Source organism: Malurus melanocephalus, unplaced genomic scaffold (genome assembly GCF_030028575.1).
Source record: "Malurus melanocephalus ecotype Western Australia unplaced genomic scaffold, MMel_1.1 scaffold_249, whole genome shotgun sequence".
NCBI lineage: Eukaryota > Metazoa > Chordata > Aves > Passeriformes > Maluridae > Malurus > Malurus melanocephalus.
In genome coordinates this window covers 644311-660961 of record NW_026623481.1, presented here as the reverse complement: position 1 = coordinate 660961, position 16651 = coordinate 644311, and the positions used below count along the sequence as shown (strand labels likewise).

The 16651-nt window shown below is 43.2% G+C and overlaps 1 protein-coding gene across 5 annotated transcripts in view; it reads right to left on the bottom strand.

Annotated features, from left to right (window-relative positions):
- RUNX2 (RUNX family transcription factor 2) overlaps window positions 1-16651 on the bottom strand; it is a 215908-nt gene that overhangs the window by 59860 nt on the left and 139397 nt on the right. For 3 of the 5 annotated variants that reach the window (XM_057375426.1, XM_057375427.1, XM_057375423.1), the window contains one exon: window positions 4159-9040. The exons of the other annotated variants lie outside the window; for them this stretch is intronic. In XM_057375426.1, the coding sequence (XP_057231409.1) occupies window positions 8562-9040 (479 nt within the window). In that variant the 3' untranslated portion in view covers window positions 4159-8561. Of the gene's footprint in view, window positions 1-4158; window positions 9041-16651 lie in introns of those variants that run through there. 5 annotated transcript variants of the gene reach the window in all.

The window sequence follows — 16651 nt, the reverse complement described above, 5'->3', positions numbered from 1 at the left end:
TTGCTATGCGCTGCAATCCTGGGCAACAAGGTTTAAACCCCTATCACACCCTGTGTGCCCCAATTCAGGGGCAGGGACAGCCCAAAACCCTMACCCAGCTGCTGGGGGTACAGTCACCAAGTGCTCTTTGGAAGGTTTGAGGTGGACATGAAGGGAAGCTTGGGGGATGCTCTGCTGAAGCCCTGGCTCCATCCCCATGTTTAGAAGAGAYCAGGACTTGCTGGCACAGCCCTGCTGAGAGGACCTGGTGGCTGTGGCCCTGCACTGAGCCTCCCCTGAACCAGGAGAGCAGCAGAGACACCTCCACTTCACYCAACCAGCACTTCAGTGACCCTGCATTGGTTACAGCCTCACTGACGGGCAGGGAAAYGCTGCGTCCAAAACCGCGGGCTATTAATAGAGGGACTGCAGCTGATCCCTCCCGGCGTAATCRCCGTCTGAATTTGGCCTCGTGGCAAACATTCATCACGGGCAAGTTGCTGTGGTGTATCAACGTTAACATGGGTTGTTTGCTTTTCTCTAAGTGTTGGGACATCCCACAAGATCCAGCTGCTCATCCCGAGCAGGAGTGGCCAAGGGCCGCCTCCACGGATTGCAGAGATCTCTGCTTTTCTTCCTGCCCCACCGCAAATCCTGAGTAAATCTGTTGAGGCAGCACAACTTGGCCTTAGCTCCACATTGTTGTTTGACCAGATCAGCAGTCTGGAAACTGGGTCATTTTTTTTCTAAACATGTGGTTTAGAAATGTGCTGTTTCAAAGGACACTGTCCAATGGTGTGAGACCAAACACTGGATTTGTAGTAAAAACAGCTAAACAACAACAACAACAACATCAACCAAAGTTCAAAGCTCTTGGTAAACACTGAGCCCATAGGACACCCTGACAAAGTAGGGAAGTAACAAATTCCCTCATCTATATTTAGGGAAACTGAGGCATGAAAAGAGGAATCCCAAGCTGTCTGGAGAATCACAGATRATGCTGAAATTTCTCAGCTGCAGAAGTAAAACTCATGTTTAGAAACATGTCTCATGTTTAGAAGTGCTTACAAATAGACCCATAGAAATTTTTTAAACTAGCACAACTGGAGTAGGGAAAYGCAAGTCAGCTTGTTATTGAGGAAACACAGTCAACATTTGAAATGCAGGTTGCATCTACACTAATATATGCAATAAATGTGCAGGGGAGTAGCAGGGCAGGCCTGAGAACTTTAATTTCAAATTATGTTGTACTTCCCAAGTTATTTGTTTGCTCTGCATCAGATCACCAGAAGCTTTTGGAAGTTTGGGCTTTGCTCTCTATCTCACGGTCTTATCTGTTACTGGCACCAACAGTTTCCTATTCCCAGAGGGGTAAATGCTGAGATTCCCCCCTCCAAAGCCATACAAGTATCACAAAGAGTCCTCATGGGAACATCTCCAACATCCCAGACTGACACTGCACCAGCAGATCCAAAGGGAAAAGATAACCACAGAAGGCCCAAGCTAAATATTTAATWTTTTGCTTTAAGCTTGTGCTGAGACTCTTTTTCAAGATGTTGGGTAGAAATTCTCAACCTGCTCCCAGTATTTTATCTGTCACAGTTGTCCCCATCACCTGTCTAAGGATGGTGGGTTTCTAACAGATTTATTTATAATTTGGATTCTATAATGGATTAGATAACYCATCCAACAAATGTTTCTGGTGAGTAACACTCTTGGGCTGTCCTCTGTAAGCATTCTTCCAAGTTGTGAGTGCTAGAGCTGGACATCCTCATTGCACCCCTACCCAGCACAGGATCTGGTGTGACCCCCCCACATGCTGCAGAGCATTGGTCATCTGTGAGAGGTTGCCCAGGGGAGGGATTTCACCCCAAAATAGCAATTCATTTCCTCCTGACCATGCAGAAGGTAACCAGGCAGTTCATGTCAATCCTTGGATATATAACTGAGGTTATTTCCTTCTTTACTCCAATAAACAATTTGATGAATGCTTTATTTGGTGTCAGAACAGGGCTTTGTGCTAAACCGTAGTCAGTCCCTGCTCCTTCTCACCCCCACCTCTCCCAAAGAGCTTTTTTTAGGCACAGAAAAGGCTGATTTAGGCCTGTGGCTGCTCTGAGCCTTTCCAGAGTTGCTCACAGCCACAGGAAATGAAAAAGTTAAACCAAGRCCAGCAGGAAGAGGCAGTGTAGGACTGCATGGGACTGGCAAGGCTGGACTCCAGCAATSCAGAGTTGATGTTCAACCCTCACAACTCACACCCAAGAAGCTATTTATTGACACCAAAAGATGGGGAAAACAACAGGCACCACCCCTTGCAGGAAACATCTTTAACTCTTGTCTCCCAGAGTAGTTTGAGTTTTATCTGCCCCCACCACCCCACATGTCTCTGAACAGGGCTGTCCTCTGTGTTCACCAGGAGTGGTCACTTTGCCTCCAGAGTGGTTGATTTTTTTTTTGCTAAGGCAAAAAAAACTTGCCTTCTTAAGCTGCAGAGTAAATGAATCAAAAAATAAAAAAAAAATCCCCAGCATGAAGTTCAATAGGAATTACTGTACTGGATGAGAGGGCTGGGTTGGTTCTATCTGCCCTTGTGCTGACCATGTCTGTTGTAAGTATTCCCTAGAAATGTGCAGAAACCAACAAAAATTGATCTTAAAGGTCTTTTCCACCCAAACCATTCTATGATTCTGTGAAAAGAGAGATCACTCTAACTGCTCAATAATCTGSCTATGTATGAATTTAATCTTGTCCAACCTCTTTATTCAGATTGCATTCAGCTGAATATGTGTACTCTATGCAGTCACACAAGCAGTTTTTATTTCAGACAACAACCTGTAGCAGGCAGCTCCCAGCCTGCCTCACAGGGTCATGGGATGATTTGGAAAGATTGTGGGAGGTGTTCAGCTCAACCTCCTGCTCAAGCAGCCCAGCTCCAAGTGTCAGACCAGGTGGTCCCATGCTTTACACGGCTGGGCCCTGTAAATTTCCAAGAACAGAAGTGCCACATGCTTGCTCCTGTTCCAGCACTTCACCATACAAAAGGGAGAAAAATGTTGTATTTCAATTGATGAGAATCTGGGTTAGGTGACCATGAAAGCACCACAGTAATGAGGGTCCCTGTGGGCTCTGAGTAGCTGAGATGGGTTAGTCTGTGTGCCAAAGGGCAGCGGAAACAATCAGCACTAATGCTTGTAGCATGAGTCCCCCCCAAAACAATTTCTACAGTAACTGTGCCACAGAGCATTGGCTGGTTTGCTTGGTTCCTCACCCTTGGRTCAAGCTTCYCTAAAATCAGGACTCAGATTATGASCTGGAAAGAAAGAGCCCTCAAGCTTTTACCACCATGCAAGAAATGTGTAGGTCCATGGTAAAGCCCWCAAGAGCTCCCAAAATCTGTATCAGTGACATTTGAACTTCAGARCCAAAACTTTCTTGAAACAATCAGAACCTCACACCTCTGTGCTAGTATTTCTCTTTTGCAGACTCAAGAACAGCTAAAAAGGATAAGAACTTACTATGAAACCAGGCACAAGCTTGCAAACAACTCCTGTCCTCTCCTCCTGCAGACAGCCTTGGGTGAACCCAACCTCACCTTCATYAGCTGCATCTCCTCCTACTCCTGACACTAAATTGGAGGGAAAATTGCCTCCTCCCTCAATCCCCTCCCAATCCRTATATCTTTTGCTACTTGAGAACGATTCTCGCCTCAGGCCATGCAAATCACAAGATTATCTGTAACTGCATTCCTCAGGTCTGACCAGGAAGAGGTGGGGATAGCATGGAAAAGCATCCTAAATCCCAGTCCCAATCCCTMCCAGTTTGGAAATGTACCCCAGTTTTCTCTGGGAATGCCCCGGTTAATGCCGGTCGTTACGTTCCGGAGTTAAGGTTCTAAAAAGAGTAACAGAGCAGTTTGCACTCCTCTAAGAAACACAGATTTAGATATTTGCAGACTCAGGTAAAGAAGTGACCGTTGAGATCAGGCTTAGAAGGTGTCTTTCACCACCCAAGGGCCTGGAAACTCGCTTTTTATATTTAGCTGAAAATTCAAGTGCTGCAGATATTGATGGGTCAGCCACAGATGGGCCAGTCCCATGTTCTGCCCTGTACATGTTTTACCCTGCCTGGTGCCAAGAGGAGACAAGGAAGAAAAGGAAGCGTAGAAGAGCATTAACAAAAAAAAAGCCATTTTATTGAAAATGAAATTAAAACTTCAAATTAATATTACAATCATGAGAAAATGCCAAACAATTCAATTTACAGTTGCAACATACAATACAAATAGTCCCTTTGAAGTTGAAGTAAACTGATCCACAATCATCGTCTGTGGCATAAAGCAGAGTGTGTTTGTACAATATGTGCATGAAAAGCGAATCTTGGGTGACAGCATTTGAAAAAATAAAAAATTAAAGCTTGTATTTACACAAAATGCTACAAATATTTTGTTCCAGCGGAAATTCAAGATTGGTAAAGCATATTTAACAACAAAAAAAAAAGATTGGAATGTCGCTCATATTACCTAAAGTTACTGTAAAAGTATGGTTTTGGCTGATATACTTAAAAGTACTGCATTAAAAAAAAAGCAAAGAGTTATCTGTAAACATGGAAGTAAACAAACATCTAAAAAAAGTTCTCAGAAAATGTTAAACTGAAATGCATTCTATTTAAAAACAACAAGAAATTCGGGGTGGGCAGAGAATGGGGCTTCTTTGAGCTCATGGCTGATCCAGGTTTAATTATTGCTTTTGCTCATGGCTTGCTGCTGCCACAGCCCAGCGAGGGSCTGAGCCTTGCTTTGCTCAGGGTGAAAGTGCAAAATTCTCCCCACTCCAGATGGTGTCTGTGGAAACTGGTAAATCTTTGCTCAGGGGGCTGCTGGCAACAAAGGTTCAATGCTAAGAAAGACTCAGCAGCTGGGCTTTTAAAGGAAACGATAAACGCCACGTGAGTGATGCTGTTGGGTAAATAATTTGCTTTACTCTTCTGTCTTGACCCACTGCACCCAATCTGGTTACCCTTAGAGGAGGGAGGGGAGGATTTAATCCTCCATTTGGCAAAAGGGACATTGTGCCTGTTGTGCTGAAAGTAAGTCTTTGGTAGGATAAGAGAGCTGGAAGGTAAAAAAAGGCCATTTATAATCTTTAAATCTAYGACCGGTGCCAAAGATTGCCACTGCCCGGAGGGAAGGGCTGTCGTACCTTTGAGAAAACTCCATTCTGCGTTGCCAAGCACCTCACRAAAGCTCAAATAAATTTATATGATTCACTACATAGCACCGGTTGGGTCTGAAAATCTGATTCAAGAGCATTTCCAAGTGAACTCGAAAGCATTTTCCGAAAGCCTTGATGTGCATCTCTGCCTCAGCCTGTACGACTCCCTCCACGACCAGCCTGATGTACTGGGACAGATTTTGCAAAGGCACCAGGAAGGTTCAGGAGCATGGGAGTTTACTGAAAGTCAAGGGGCTGGTGCTCTTCTGTCCACAGGTACTTAGAAAATCCTTTCCTTCCTATCTCAAGCAGGCAGAACCAGGTCAGACGAGGGCACAGATTGACTGGATCGGGCACACGCGCCTCGACTGGACGGAGAAAACGTTTTCAACGTCTGTCCCTAAAGGTCCAGTTGAAAAACCACGGGGACACAAAGAGAGTCCTGTYGGTATTGGGCAAAACAAAAGTCTGGTCTGTGCTGGATTTATCCAGAAACAAAAACCAAGTGCTTGAATCTTACAACAAAGTCTTAAGGAAAAAAAAAAAAAAAACTGGGTTGCTGCCTGCAGCCACTCTTAACAACATTTCAACACAAAAGCACCCTAAAAATTACTTAATATGCATACAGTAAACCTTAAAAAGCCCTTCTCAGCAATAACAAATAATGTACAAATATAGTACCTTTTATTAAATAGGAAACAGCTTGCACTGGCAGTACATCTCTTTTTCTCTTGCTTACTAAACAAAAAACAAAACTGAAATGTGTAACCAGACACTGGCTTTTTAAGTGCTGCTGAGACTAACAAATGTTACTTTACAGTTACAAATAAATGGACAGTGGTATGCTTCAAGCTACCACAAACCAACAATAAATAGAATCAATTACAGCTTCCATCTTTGAAGGAAAACTAAGTATTAGAAGAAAAACAAAGTGTCTTACTTATACTTTAAGCATACTTGGTATACAACCTTTAGAAGGCAAAGACTTTATTAATTTATTATTTTTRAGAGCACGTCATCACGCAGCTTGGAGGGATGTACCATGCTAATGGCAGCTCGTTTTACAGCTTCGCTGTTAACGAGCAGCGAAGGCGGTGTCCGGCTCTGTGTGGCTGTGCCCAGCGTTGATTTAGTGCCTTACTTTGGAGGTAGCCAAAGATCACCCAAGGAGCAGCTCGGAGGCGGCTGCGGACAGCGGCGACCGAGGGAGTGAAGGAGGGAGCTCTGGCCAAGCCCACTGGCACGTGCTGAGCATCCCACTAAGCCGGGCTTAGCACCTGCCCAGGGAGAGCTTGGGCAGGATGGCTCAGCTCCCACTGCGTCCGGCTGATGCCGTGGTACCTCCCTGCCCACCACGGCAGCCTTGGGCCGGGCAAAACTGGGGCACTCCGCGGGGTGGTTTGGCCACGGACAGGTTGGGGTTTGGGCACAACCTGCTCTCCTTGCATCACACCTGGGAGCCCCAGGGTGGCTTAGAAGGTGAGTTTATGTCTTCAGCATGGGCAGAAGTGAGTCTTGCTGCCCTTGTGCTCGTCCCTCTAACATGGCAACAGCCACATCGTCTTCAGAACCACCGCGGCATCGCACAGCTCCCGCATTTAATGCTAACGGGCGGTGACTCGCTACCAGGCAGTTTCTGTCTCAAGTTTGAAACCTTTTTATTCCACCGAGTGGGCTGAAATTGCAAGGGGAGGGGAAAATGTTTCAACATTTCTCCCTTAATCCCATTTCTGAGATATTTAACAATTCATCATTTGCAAAATACGAGCTTTGAAAAGGTTTTGATTTTTCTTTGGGGAAAAAAAAAAAAAAAACCCCTGTCGAAATCCAAATTATGCTGTCAAAAAAGACCATTTTAAATATGAATCTTTTAAAATTTTGAAGTTCTGAGAAAAATGCTTGGAGAAGAAGAAATTAGGGGAAGGGTGGAAAATATTTCATCCTTCCTACCATTTTTCCAGTGTCTCCACAACTACTGATTAAAAGGCAAGACTGTGTCGAAGGCAACCAGACAGCTAATAAAAATATTTTAAACACAATATTTCCTTCATAAGTTATATAAAAAGATCCTACATCCAAAATCATTTGATGTGGATGCATTTGGGTTGGGTTTGTTGTTTTTAAGTCACATTGTAAACTGGTTCTCACTGGAACTGCTTTTCAGAGTTGGGTAAAGGTCTGAGGTTTATACTATTGCAGAAATGTAATAAGTAAAAAAAAAAAAACAAAACAAAACAAAAAACACTTTTAGAGACCGAAGTCAATATATCATTACATTAAGAAAGGTTTAAAGGGTCCAAATGTCATTAAATAATTATAAATATTCTTTTAAAGTTATATGATGATTCATGTTAGCAAACAACCTCAAATTTTACACATTTATAATTTAAAAAAAAATAAAAAAAGAACATAGCCAAACACAAATACTATGTATACCATTTTGGCTCTAGTAACATATATTGCCATTCTCATATTTTGCATAAGTAATAACATTTTGTTTTTTTGTTTTTCAAGGTTTTGGTTGTTATTTTTGGTTTTTGGCTAATCGAAGGCAAAACGAACAGATACAAAAGCAAAAAGGAAACCCCGGGGTTGGCTCGCCTAACTGAAAAACTCATTCTCTTTAAGTACCCAAAAAACAAACCAAAAAAGCAATTAACACAGAGAAGTTCCAACCATTATCYGCAGCAAGGCTCGGACAGAGTTTTTTTTGGGACAGCTGTTTTCGTCTGAATGGATCATAGCAAAATGGAAGCAAGTTGCTCTTTGCTTTCCTTTTTATGTGCACCAATACAAACCAGGAGAATTGCACTACAGGTGTGGAGAGGGTCCCATACGTTGTATGATTGCAACTGTATCTGGAGTTCATGGTTAGTTTTGGTTTTTTATTAAAMTAAAAGGGAATGCAGCCTTTGCCTTGCATCACCATGTTTCTCCTGATAGCCGGGGAGTCCGTTCTCTCCTCGTTGGCAAAAGTACTCACTAGTTATTACAAAACTTTGGGGAACAAAAAAAAAAGAGAAAGATTCAAAAAAAAAAAAAAAGGGGTGATTTTTTGTGTGTGTGTAGAAAGTACATTTTAAATATAAAACAAGGTAAAATGGTTCCAAGGGGGAAAAAAAAAATAGAAAATATGTGCTTTGATTCACATAATCTGAAACATGGGTTGTGATGTGTTGGTAACTCTTGTGTTRTTTATGGCCATTATCATCCCATCTACACAGTTGCACATATTGGTAAAATCTGTTTTTTTTAAAAAAAAAAAAATAAAACAAAAACCAGGCACTTCGTAGTTAGTCGACCGTTTGGTGGTTTGGTTTTTTTTTTTTTTTTTGGCTTGCGGAGGTTGGGCCGGCTATGGAAGAAATCTCAGTACGGCCTCCAAACGGACTCATCCATCCTGCCACTAGAATTCAAGACGGTTGGGGAGCTGCTGTGGCTGCCATCCGCCTCCACCCCGTCACTCTGGGTGGGCAAGTTAGGGTTTAGCAGCGTGCTGCCGTTGGACGTGGTGGTGCACGGCGGGAGCATCCTGGAAGGGGAGCGGTCCCCTCCCGGCACCATGGGGAACTGGTATGATCCTGATGAAGTGCCATAGTAGAGATATGGAGTGCTGCTGGTCTGGAAAGGTCCACTTTGGTTTTGGGAGGAGCCGGGGTAGGGTGGTGGTAGGTAGGTGTGGTAGTGAGTGGTTGCGGACATACCCAGTGACATGCCTGAGGTGACTGGCGGTGTATAGGTAAAGGTGGCTGGATAGTGCATTCGTGGGTTGGAGAAGCGGCTCTCAGTGAGGGATGAAATGCTTGTGAACTGCCTGGGATCTGAAAATGGGCCCAGCTCTGAAGCACCTAAAAAATTATAACAAAAGACGGGGGAAAACAATTCTGTAAATACCATTTTTTGTATCACGTGATGATAGAATTTTATTTTTCTAAGATAACCCACTTCTTTTGGCCCCCAAGAGAACAGCAGATCATATCAAGCAATACATTGCAAGAAACAGAGTCATACATCTGTCTTCTAGAAATGCTGGGCCAAACTCATCCCTGGCCTAACTCCACCAATGCCAATGGAGGGAGCAGCATTGCCAACCTGAAGTGTTCAAAGGTCATGAGTCAGGTTGGGAGAAAAAAAAAAAATCTCAAAAATCAAGAGATTGAAAAAGAGCCGAAAAAAGAAAGGTAGACTTCGAGTTGATTTGCCTTCTGGTTTCAGAGTTTTGAGGGTTATGCGTCTCTGKTTTTTTGCTAGAGCCTCTTGAGAAACTCGGGTCTGGTTGCACATGAAARCTGAGATTCCCACCTCAGCACAGGCTGTCAGGAGCTGGGATTTCCAGAAAAGCAGAAATCACTGTGCAACTTGTAATAAAGCTCCAAGGGCTGGCAACACTGAGTTATCTGCACCACTGACACCAGGGGAGTTACACTGGGGGTGACTGAGACCCACTTCTTGCCTTAAATCAATTTATTTAGGTGAGAATCCACTCAGCTGCTTCCTTTGGCTAAAAAATACTGTTTGCTGCATCCGAAGGGTGGGCAAGGCCTTTGAGCTGACAGCAAAGATGCAGATTTTACTCTTCAGAACAGTTGATGGAAAATTACAAACCCAACACTCCTTTTGCCATTGAAAAAAAAATTTGTTTTCATATGTAGTCTCTGCAGTCTGGTTTAAAAAAAAATAGTAAAAGACCACACAGTTTATGACTACTGTGAAGGTCTGGATGGTAACGCTGTGAATTGGAGTCTAACGCAAAACAGGGRTGGGTAAACTCATTTTGCCTAATTTCTAATCCCACATCAAACGCCCAAAGCTTTGGAGCACAACTGGAAAGCAAACGTTAGCTTGGTGATGTGCTTAGCAGACTGTGGGATGGACAGGAGCAGAAGACAAAGATGGTGAAAGCCCATACTGAGAGCCAGGAGAGCGGAAAACAAAGAGGGTATGGCAAAAAGGACAGGGGGAGAGGGGAATGAAGAAGTTCAGAGCAGGAGGAGGTAAATGCAATGGCCAGTGAGCAGCAGACACATATATACATATTTACAGAGAGATGGAAAGAGCAGGGTATAAATAAAGGGGGAAAATGATGAATTAAAATGGACCCTCCCTGCACTTCCCAGCTGACACTCCTGCAGCTTTACAGYCCTCCAGATCCAAGGGTTCAATCACCTCTTTGCCAGTCTGCTGCACCTCACTTAACTGAAAGGAAAATATGGCATCTTCTGGATACCAAACTCATGTGCTGAACACTGAAACACTCTGCATATCCTCAGTTTAAGATGCAGCAATGATTTTCCTTGCAGTCAGGCTTCGGATCTGACCTGCAGACATTGCTGTGTAAAAGGAAGTTCTCTCCAGCCCTTCCGTTCCTGGTCCATTCTGCTTTAGCAACAGACTCAACAGCGCCTTGTGTGGCACATTTTGGGATTTGGGTCACTRTTCTCCCTGTTGTCCCAGTTCATTGAACCATGCCTTCAATCATACCTAAAAACAGCAGTGGGGCGAAGCTCAGGCACGGTTTGGGAGGACCTGGGCCACAGCCAGCCAAGCTTCCAAATCAGTTTGAAGCTGGGGCATTACAATCCTCCATCTCAAAAAAAGTCAAGCACAGAGCTTTAAGTGAGCAGTAAAAGCCCATTCTAAACTCTGATGACAATRTGATTACTATTATCTCTATCTGGGACTGAATCAGTGACCTAGGGGTGAATGGGTCTGTCTCCATCACCAGCCCCTCCAACCACAGCGCCCTGGAATGCAATATAACTTGTACCTTTACAGCAAACACTCTACTGCTTGATGCAACTTCTTTCGTTCCCAACTGCAAACAATAGCCAGAGGCAATACCACCCAGATTCAAAGCTGTAATTTTGGAACACTATCCTTTATATTGTGAACAGGTCTGATATGTATCTGGAGATATAAGGTTAGAACATAATTTCCCCAGCTGCTCAAAATACTAAGTTTCAATCTGCTACTGCTTATTCTTTTTTTTTTTTAATTTATTTATTTATTGTTATTGCAACTCTCCCAACATGAACAGAGTTGCTCTTAGTTTACCCTGACAGAAGTTAAACAAGACTTTCTTAATCAAAGGTGGAATTGGTGTGAGTGTAAGGGTGTAGAAGAACATCGGTATTTTYGGTTTCTTTGCAACCAAATACTTCTTTCTTAATACAAAGCTCTCCACAGAGTTTCACATATTTAAAGGCAATCTTCCTTTCAGAGCTAGATCCAAATATTATCTGCATGGATGCTGCCAAGAGATCATGTCTGTGTGGAATGACTGGGAATGTGCACACCACACGTAGGCATTTCAAATGTGGGGCTGCAGACCTCCTTATGTACCCTAGTAAATCCACACTTGTTTGTTTTTACTGTTGCTTGTAAAGCAAAATCTTATTTACCCAAAGGCCAAACAACCATAACCCTGCCTTATSTCACTCATGGCTGTGTCTGCACAGCTCCTGCACACTCACTTCCCCAACTCCCCTTTTGCCCAAGTGCCTTTTGCTGTCTCCATGACTCCCTGCACAGGGCTGCGATTTGCTCCCAGCCTGATTGTATCTCCATTGTGTAAAGATATTTTTGGAGATCAGTAAAAGTTCTCTGAGGAACCTGTTCTAAAATCTCATTTCCAAGGGAAACTTACTAAAAAGTGAGCTCTAAACCTCAGCTTCTTGCCACCCTCACTGCTGTTCAATCCTGCTGATGCCTTTTCACCCTCCTCCTTCTCCTTTCTCTKCACTACCTCTTTATGTTAAGGTTGGCTTTGGATCTGACTTGGAAACCCCAGATGTCTATTAATTTATACATGTTTAGCTCTGTGCTGGGCTGGGAAGATAAAGAGTTCCACTGAGTACAGCACCCATCTTTGTATATTGAGCYGTGCACAAACAGTGATGTGGATCAGCAATACAGTAACATGACAGTGCAAGTATATAATTAATAACATAATAATTATAATATTATAATAATTTATTTATTCTTCTCCCCAGGAGGATTAAAGATTTATGCTAATTTTTCCTCCGTCAGAGCAAGAAAATAATTTGCATCTGTGAATTCCCACTCTCGTGATAGCTGGGTGAAGCACAGACCCTCCGCCCTGCATGGTGGCCACAATATTGCAAAACCACACTTGTGTCTAGAGAGAGGACTTTATTTTGTGCCACCAGAGACATGGCGACAAGCACAGCAAGTGATCTTCTCCTGTACAGTTTCATCAGCTGACTGGGCTTAACAATTAAAAAAAAAATTAGAAAAAGGTGCATTTTTGGAAAAAAAAAACAAACCAACCTTTTTACATCTGAATGAGTCCAGGCTAAACTATTTTAAAATTTTCCAGGCTGATTCCTCCCTAACATAGCCTGGCACTCCAGTTTTCTGAGAGCTRTACGTTTAGAACTGAAAAGTGGTCATGTTAATATGCCAATATATATGCTAACATCCCAGATTCAAGAATACCGCTCCGGTGTGTTTCGTATTTAGAATAAGAACAATTAAAATTCCATGTGGTTTCACTTATTTTGATGCAGAAGCCTCATTAAAAACCCTAGACCTGGGCATTTGCCAGCAGGCAGCTCAAATGGTTTCGCATTCGCGCCGAAAGCCCAATTTTACCTGCTGCAGGTTTGCAGCTCCACCATTCACAGCTGCATGTGTGCCGTGGTCATTTCTCTTTTGCAGTGCACAGATGCCAGCTAATACCAATTAATGCTCAGGTCTCAATTAATAAGCTGTGCTTGTGGTTTGCAGAAAATCAGGCAACAAATTTCTGTCAGGTTTACAGCACTTTGGCCAATCGCTTCCAATTATTAAAGATCATAATGTACTGTGGACAGATTAACTCCTTGTGGGTACAGCAAGCTGACATCTACTTTGAAGACTTACAGGATATTTTTATAATTTAAAATATTTTTTGTTATTTAATGTTATAAGGTCACTAACAAAAAAAGTCCCCTTGGCTTATTGCATATATTTCACAGGGAAATTTCTGGCCCATCAAGTGAACGCAGAATCTTTGGATGGATGAAMCCAGAGTGATGCTGTATTCACTGAACAGCCAATCTCAAGGAAATTCAGCTACGTACAGTTAAAAATATTTACCAGTAGCTAAATGATTCCCTTGTGTTTCRGGGAACTTCAGTGTTAAAACATTTGCTGAAGCCGAAACTAGATTTTGTGGGGTTTTGTTCAACAGTTCAATTCAGGCTGGGACATTGTACTAATTGACCTATTAAAATTGTTTTTTTCTTTCCCCAGCATCTACGTCTCTGAATTATAAGTGCAGCCTGGATTACTTAGAGCTGATAATATCGCCTTGGATGAAACTTGCCACACACTTCACACGATGAGACGATTTTCAGTCTCTTACAGCTTTGCCAAACTTTAAATGTTCTGGCTGAAATTGTCCATGCTGGGCGTCTGTCTCAGGCTAAATTTTGATTTATGCATTTATTTGTTTTTAAAATTTCAGCTGAAACTCTTCTGCTGGGAAAAATATATTGTTTTACCAATCCTAAACTCCGAGGAGCCTTCCTTTGAAAAGCTGTACCAGTTCCATGCTTTGAAGTAAGGACTTGAACTCTGSAATAGGAGTGGCTTTTGTGTGAGAGATGTTGCCACGAAAATCCAGCCAAATATGAACAAATCATAAGCACTCTGACTAAAAATGGGCAGAAGAGTCTGTGCCCCTACAAAGACACTTGTCTAGAGACTGGAATGCAATCCAGGAGTCACAAATCCTAGCATTTTTTCTGCAAACATTGCTGAAACACAGGGACATTGCCACCTGTCCCCATGCCAGACTAAAAAAGGATCAGCCCATTGATGGCTCCATCCTTTGGGAYGGCAGAGCCTGAGTGAAAGAAGACCATGTGGGTGTTTGTATAATATTGCAAAGTAAAATCTGGCAAGGTGGGGTTTATTTGGAGTTTGCTTTTTTTTTTTTTAGAAATCTGAGAAACTATAAACACAACCAGAGGCAAGCAAAGGGATATTATTAAGATTACCCTGTGAAGAGTGAGAAACTTGGGAAACACCAGCACTCAAGTTACTTCTCCAAATGCATTATGACAAAATATTCAGCTACACAAGATGCTATTCCTTTTTCATTAACCCACCCAAGCCAGCCACCTCTGGAGATGTATCCAAATTGAGGAATAGACAAGACCCTTGTCTATATATCCCCCAGATCCACTGCTCCAGGAAATCAGAAGGGGTGAAGTGAATAAGGCGAGAGAGACCCAATTATTTCCTGAGTTAACTGGATTTTATATGTTTCTGCCACATGGCTCCTACATGACTCAGTTGAAATGTCTCCAAATCCCATTTTCACTTCCCTCATTTTCTGTGCACAGCAAAGATGTTGGCTTCTGATTTGCACGTGCACTAAATATTCCCAGMTGCAGCTGAAGCCAGCGGGATCACAGCTCTGAACAGAAGGCTACAGACAGAGCAGAACAGAAATTGTGCTGTAGGTGACACAGAGAGGGTGCACTGAATGACACGAGACCTCAGGGTCAGTTTCATTTCTCTTTCTAAAGCGGGTTCCTTTTTTTCCTGGGAATATTGCACTGCAGTGAACTGTATACAAATGCTACGGCAGAAATATTAGAGCAAAGCCAAGCAAGAAATTAAGGATTCCTTCTTCAGAGCAGCACTTAATGCTCTGCAATAAGCAAGGCCTGAGGAAATGCAAAGAACAAGAAGCAAACAAAATATTGAAGAGCTGCTCATTAAGTTAGCGCTGTCCATCCTGTGCACTGAATGAGACGGGAATCCCGTGGGAAAAGYACCATGTGATCTTGTAATTAAAATTTGTAATATAATGCATAAGCAGAATGAGGCTGATTTAAAGTTGCATAGGCAGTGTAAGCACCGAGATTTTMTAATTTCTGAGCTCCTGGTTTTGCCAGTCTTAAGGATTCTTTGCCGTGTGTTTTAACGGGGGAGTGATTATTTTCTAGCTGCATCTCTTTGGGTTTTCCCCCCGCATCCTTCTGTGTCAGGGGGACAGTGTTACTTTGCTCTTCATTTTGCTAAATTCTTGTTCCCTGCCTCTGCTGGTGTTTAGTGAATCACACACAGCCAGATCTTTCTGCTTCCTTCCAGGCAAGCCTTCATCTCGCCACAGCTGCTCTGCCACCTCCTCTCGGGGTGCCACTGTAATTCCTAGGGATCTGCAGTTCCTAGGGATCCCAAAGCACCTCCTCCTGGACCTACTCCTTGCTGTAGCTGTTAGGTYCTGATCCCAMAAACCTACACTGATGCTCAGCTTCGTGCTGGAGCTCAGGGACGTTCCTCCCACACATCCACCAGCGAGTGTCTACGTGCTGGGAGGGCTACGCAGCACCATAAAATAATGCACAGGGCTTCTCCCTCTCTKGTTTACTTTCTGGATGAGCATGTGTCATCCGGATATTTGGAACCATTTATCGTAGGAGATTATATGTTTTTAAATGCTCTTTTTCCTCCCTTTAGTTCGGGGAAAAAAAAGTTAAAATGCATTAGACATTATTTTTTTTCCCAAGGTCACCCTGAGAAGGTCTCCTGACAAACAATAGCTGCAGAAAAGGTGTGAACTGCACCCCCCCCCTCCTCTTTTCTTCACCTCAACAAGGTGTTAACTTCAAGGCCTAGTTGGGACCATTTAAACTGCAACATTATTAAGCACAGCAGCCTCACAAAAGTCCGAGGGAGGAAGGAACGCTTTAACCCTTTCAGAGCCTCACACACAACAGGCAAGACCCTAATTCCAGTGCATCCCTTCTCCTAGTCCCTCAGTACCCCAGTTCACACGGTGAACGGCACGCCGGTGCCTCCTGGTATTTAGGTAACAGGTCTTTGGCACCTAAAATACCACGATTAATTTGCAGATAGATGTTTTCACTGAATTTATGACGCTGCACCTAAGCCCTTTGCTGGGAGAAACACCCCATAAATAACGTAGTTAGCAGCAACCATTAAAGTACCACTCCAGCAAATAAAGGAGAGCGTTTCTCAAGCAGAGATGTTATATTGCTTAACAGCAAAATTGGAGTCTCTTTGCATTTCTTCAGCCCGGGATCTGTCATTACCTGTCCTGCTGCCTCAGTAGGACTTTCCTGCTGGAGAAAGCTTCTTTCCTTAAGGCACCCAGGTCTTGCTGGGTGACATTACTCACTGAAACACAGGTGGCTGCTCACTGATAGTACATCTAAAATTTAGAGATCAATAGGTAGAAAAATGTAACAACCAGCCCCTCCTAGACAGATTGTTGGGAGCAGAAATGAAGCTTTGGATGCTTCAGCCATCACTGTCTCATTTACAGACGTTGCCTCACTGTCTCAGGATTCATAAACCTTCCTAASGAGAGCCACAGGAGGGGGACAAATGGTCACATTACAGAAATAGGTCCTGGGATGGTGGTTGTGACCTGCCACCCGTGGATACCTGTTGACCCCATGTGATGGGGAGYCTCTGAA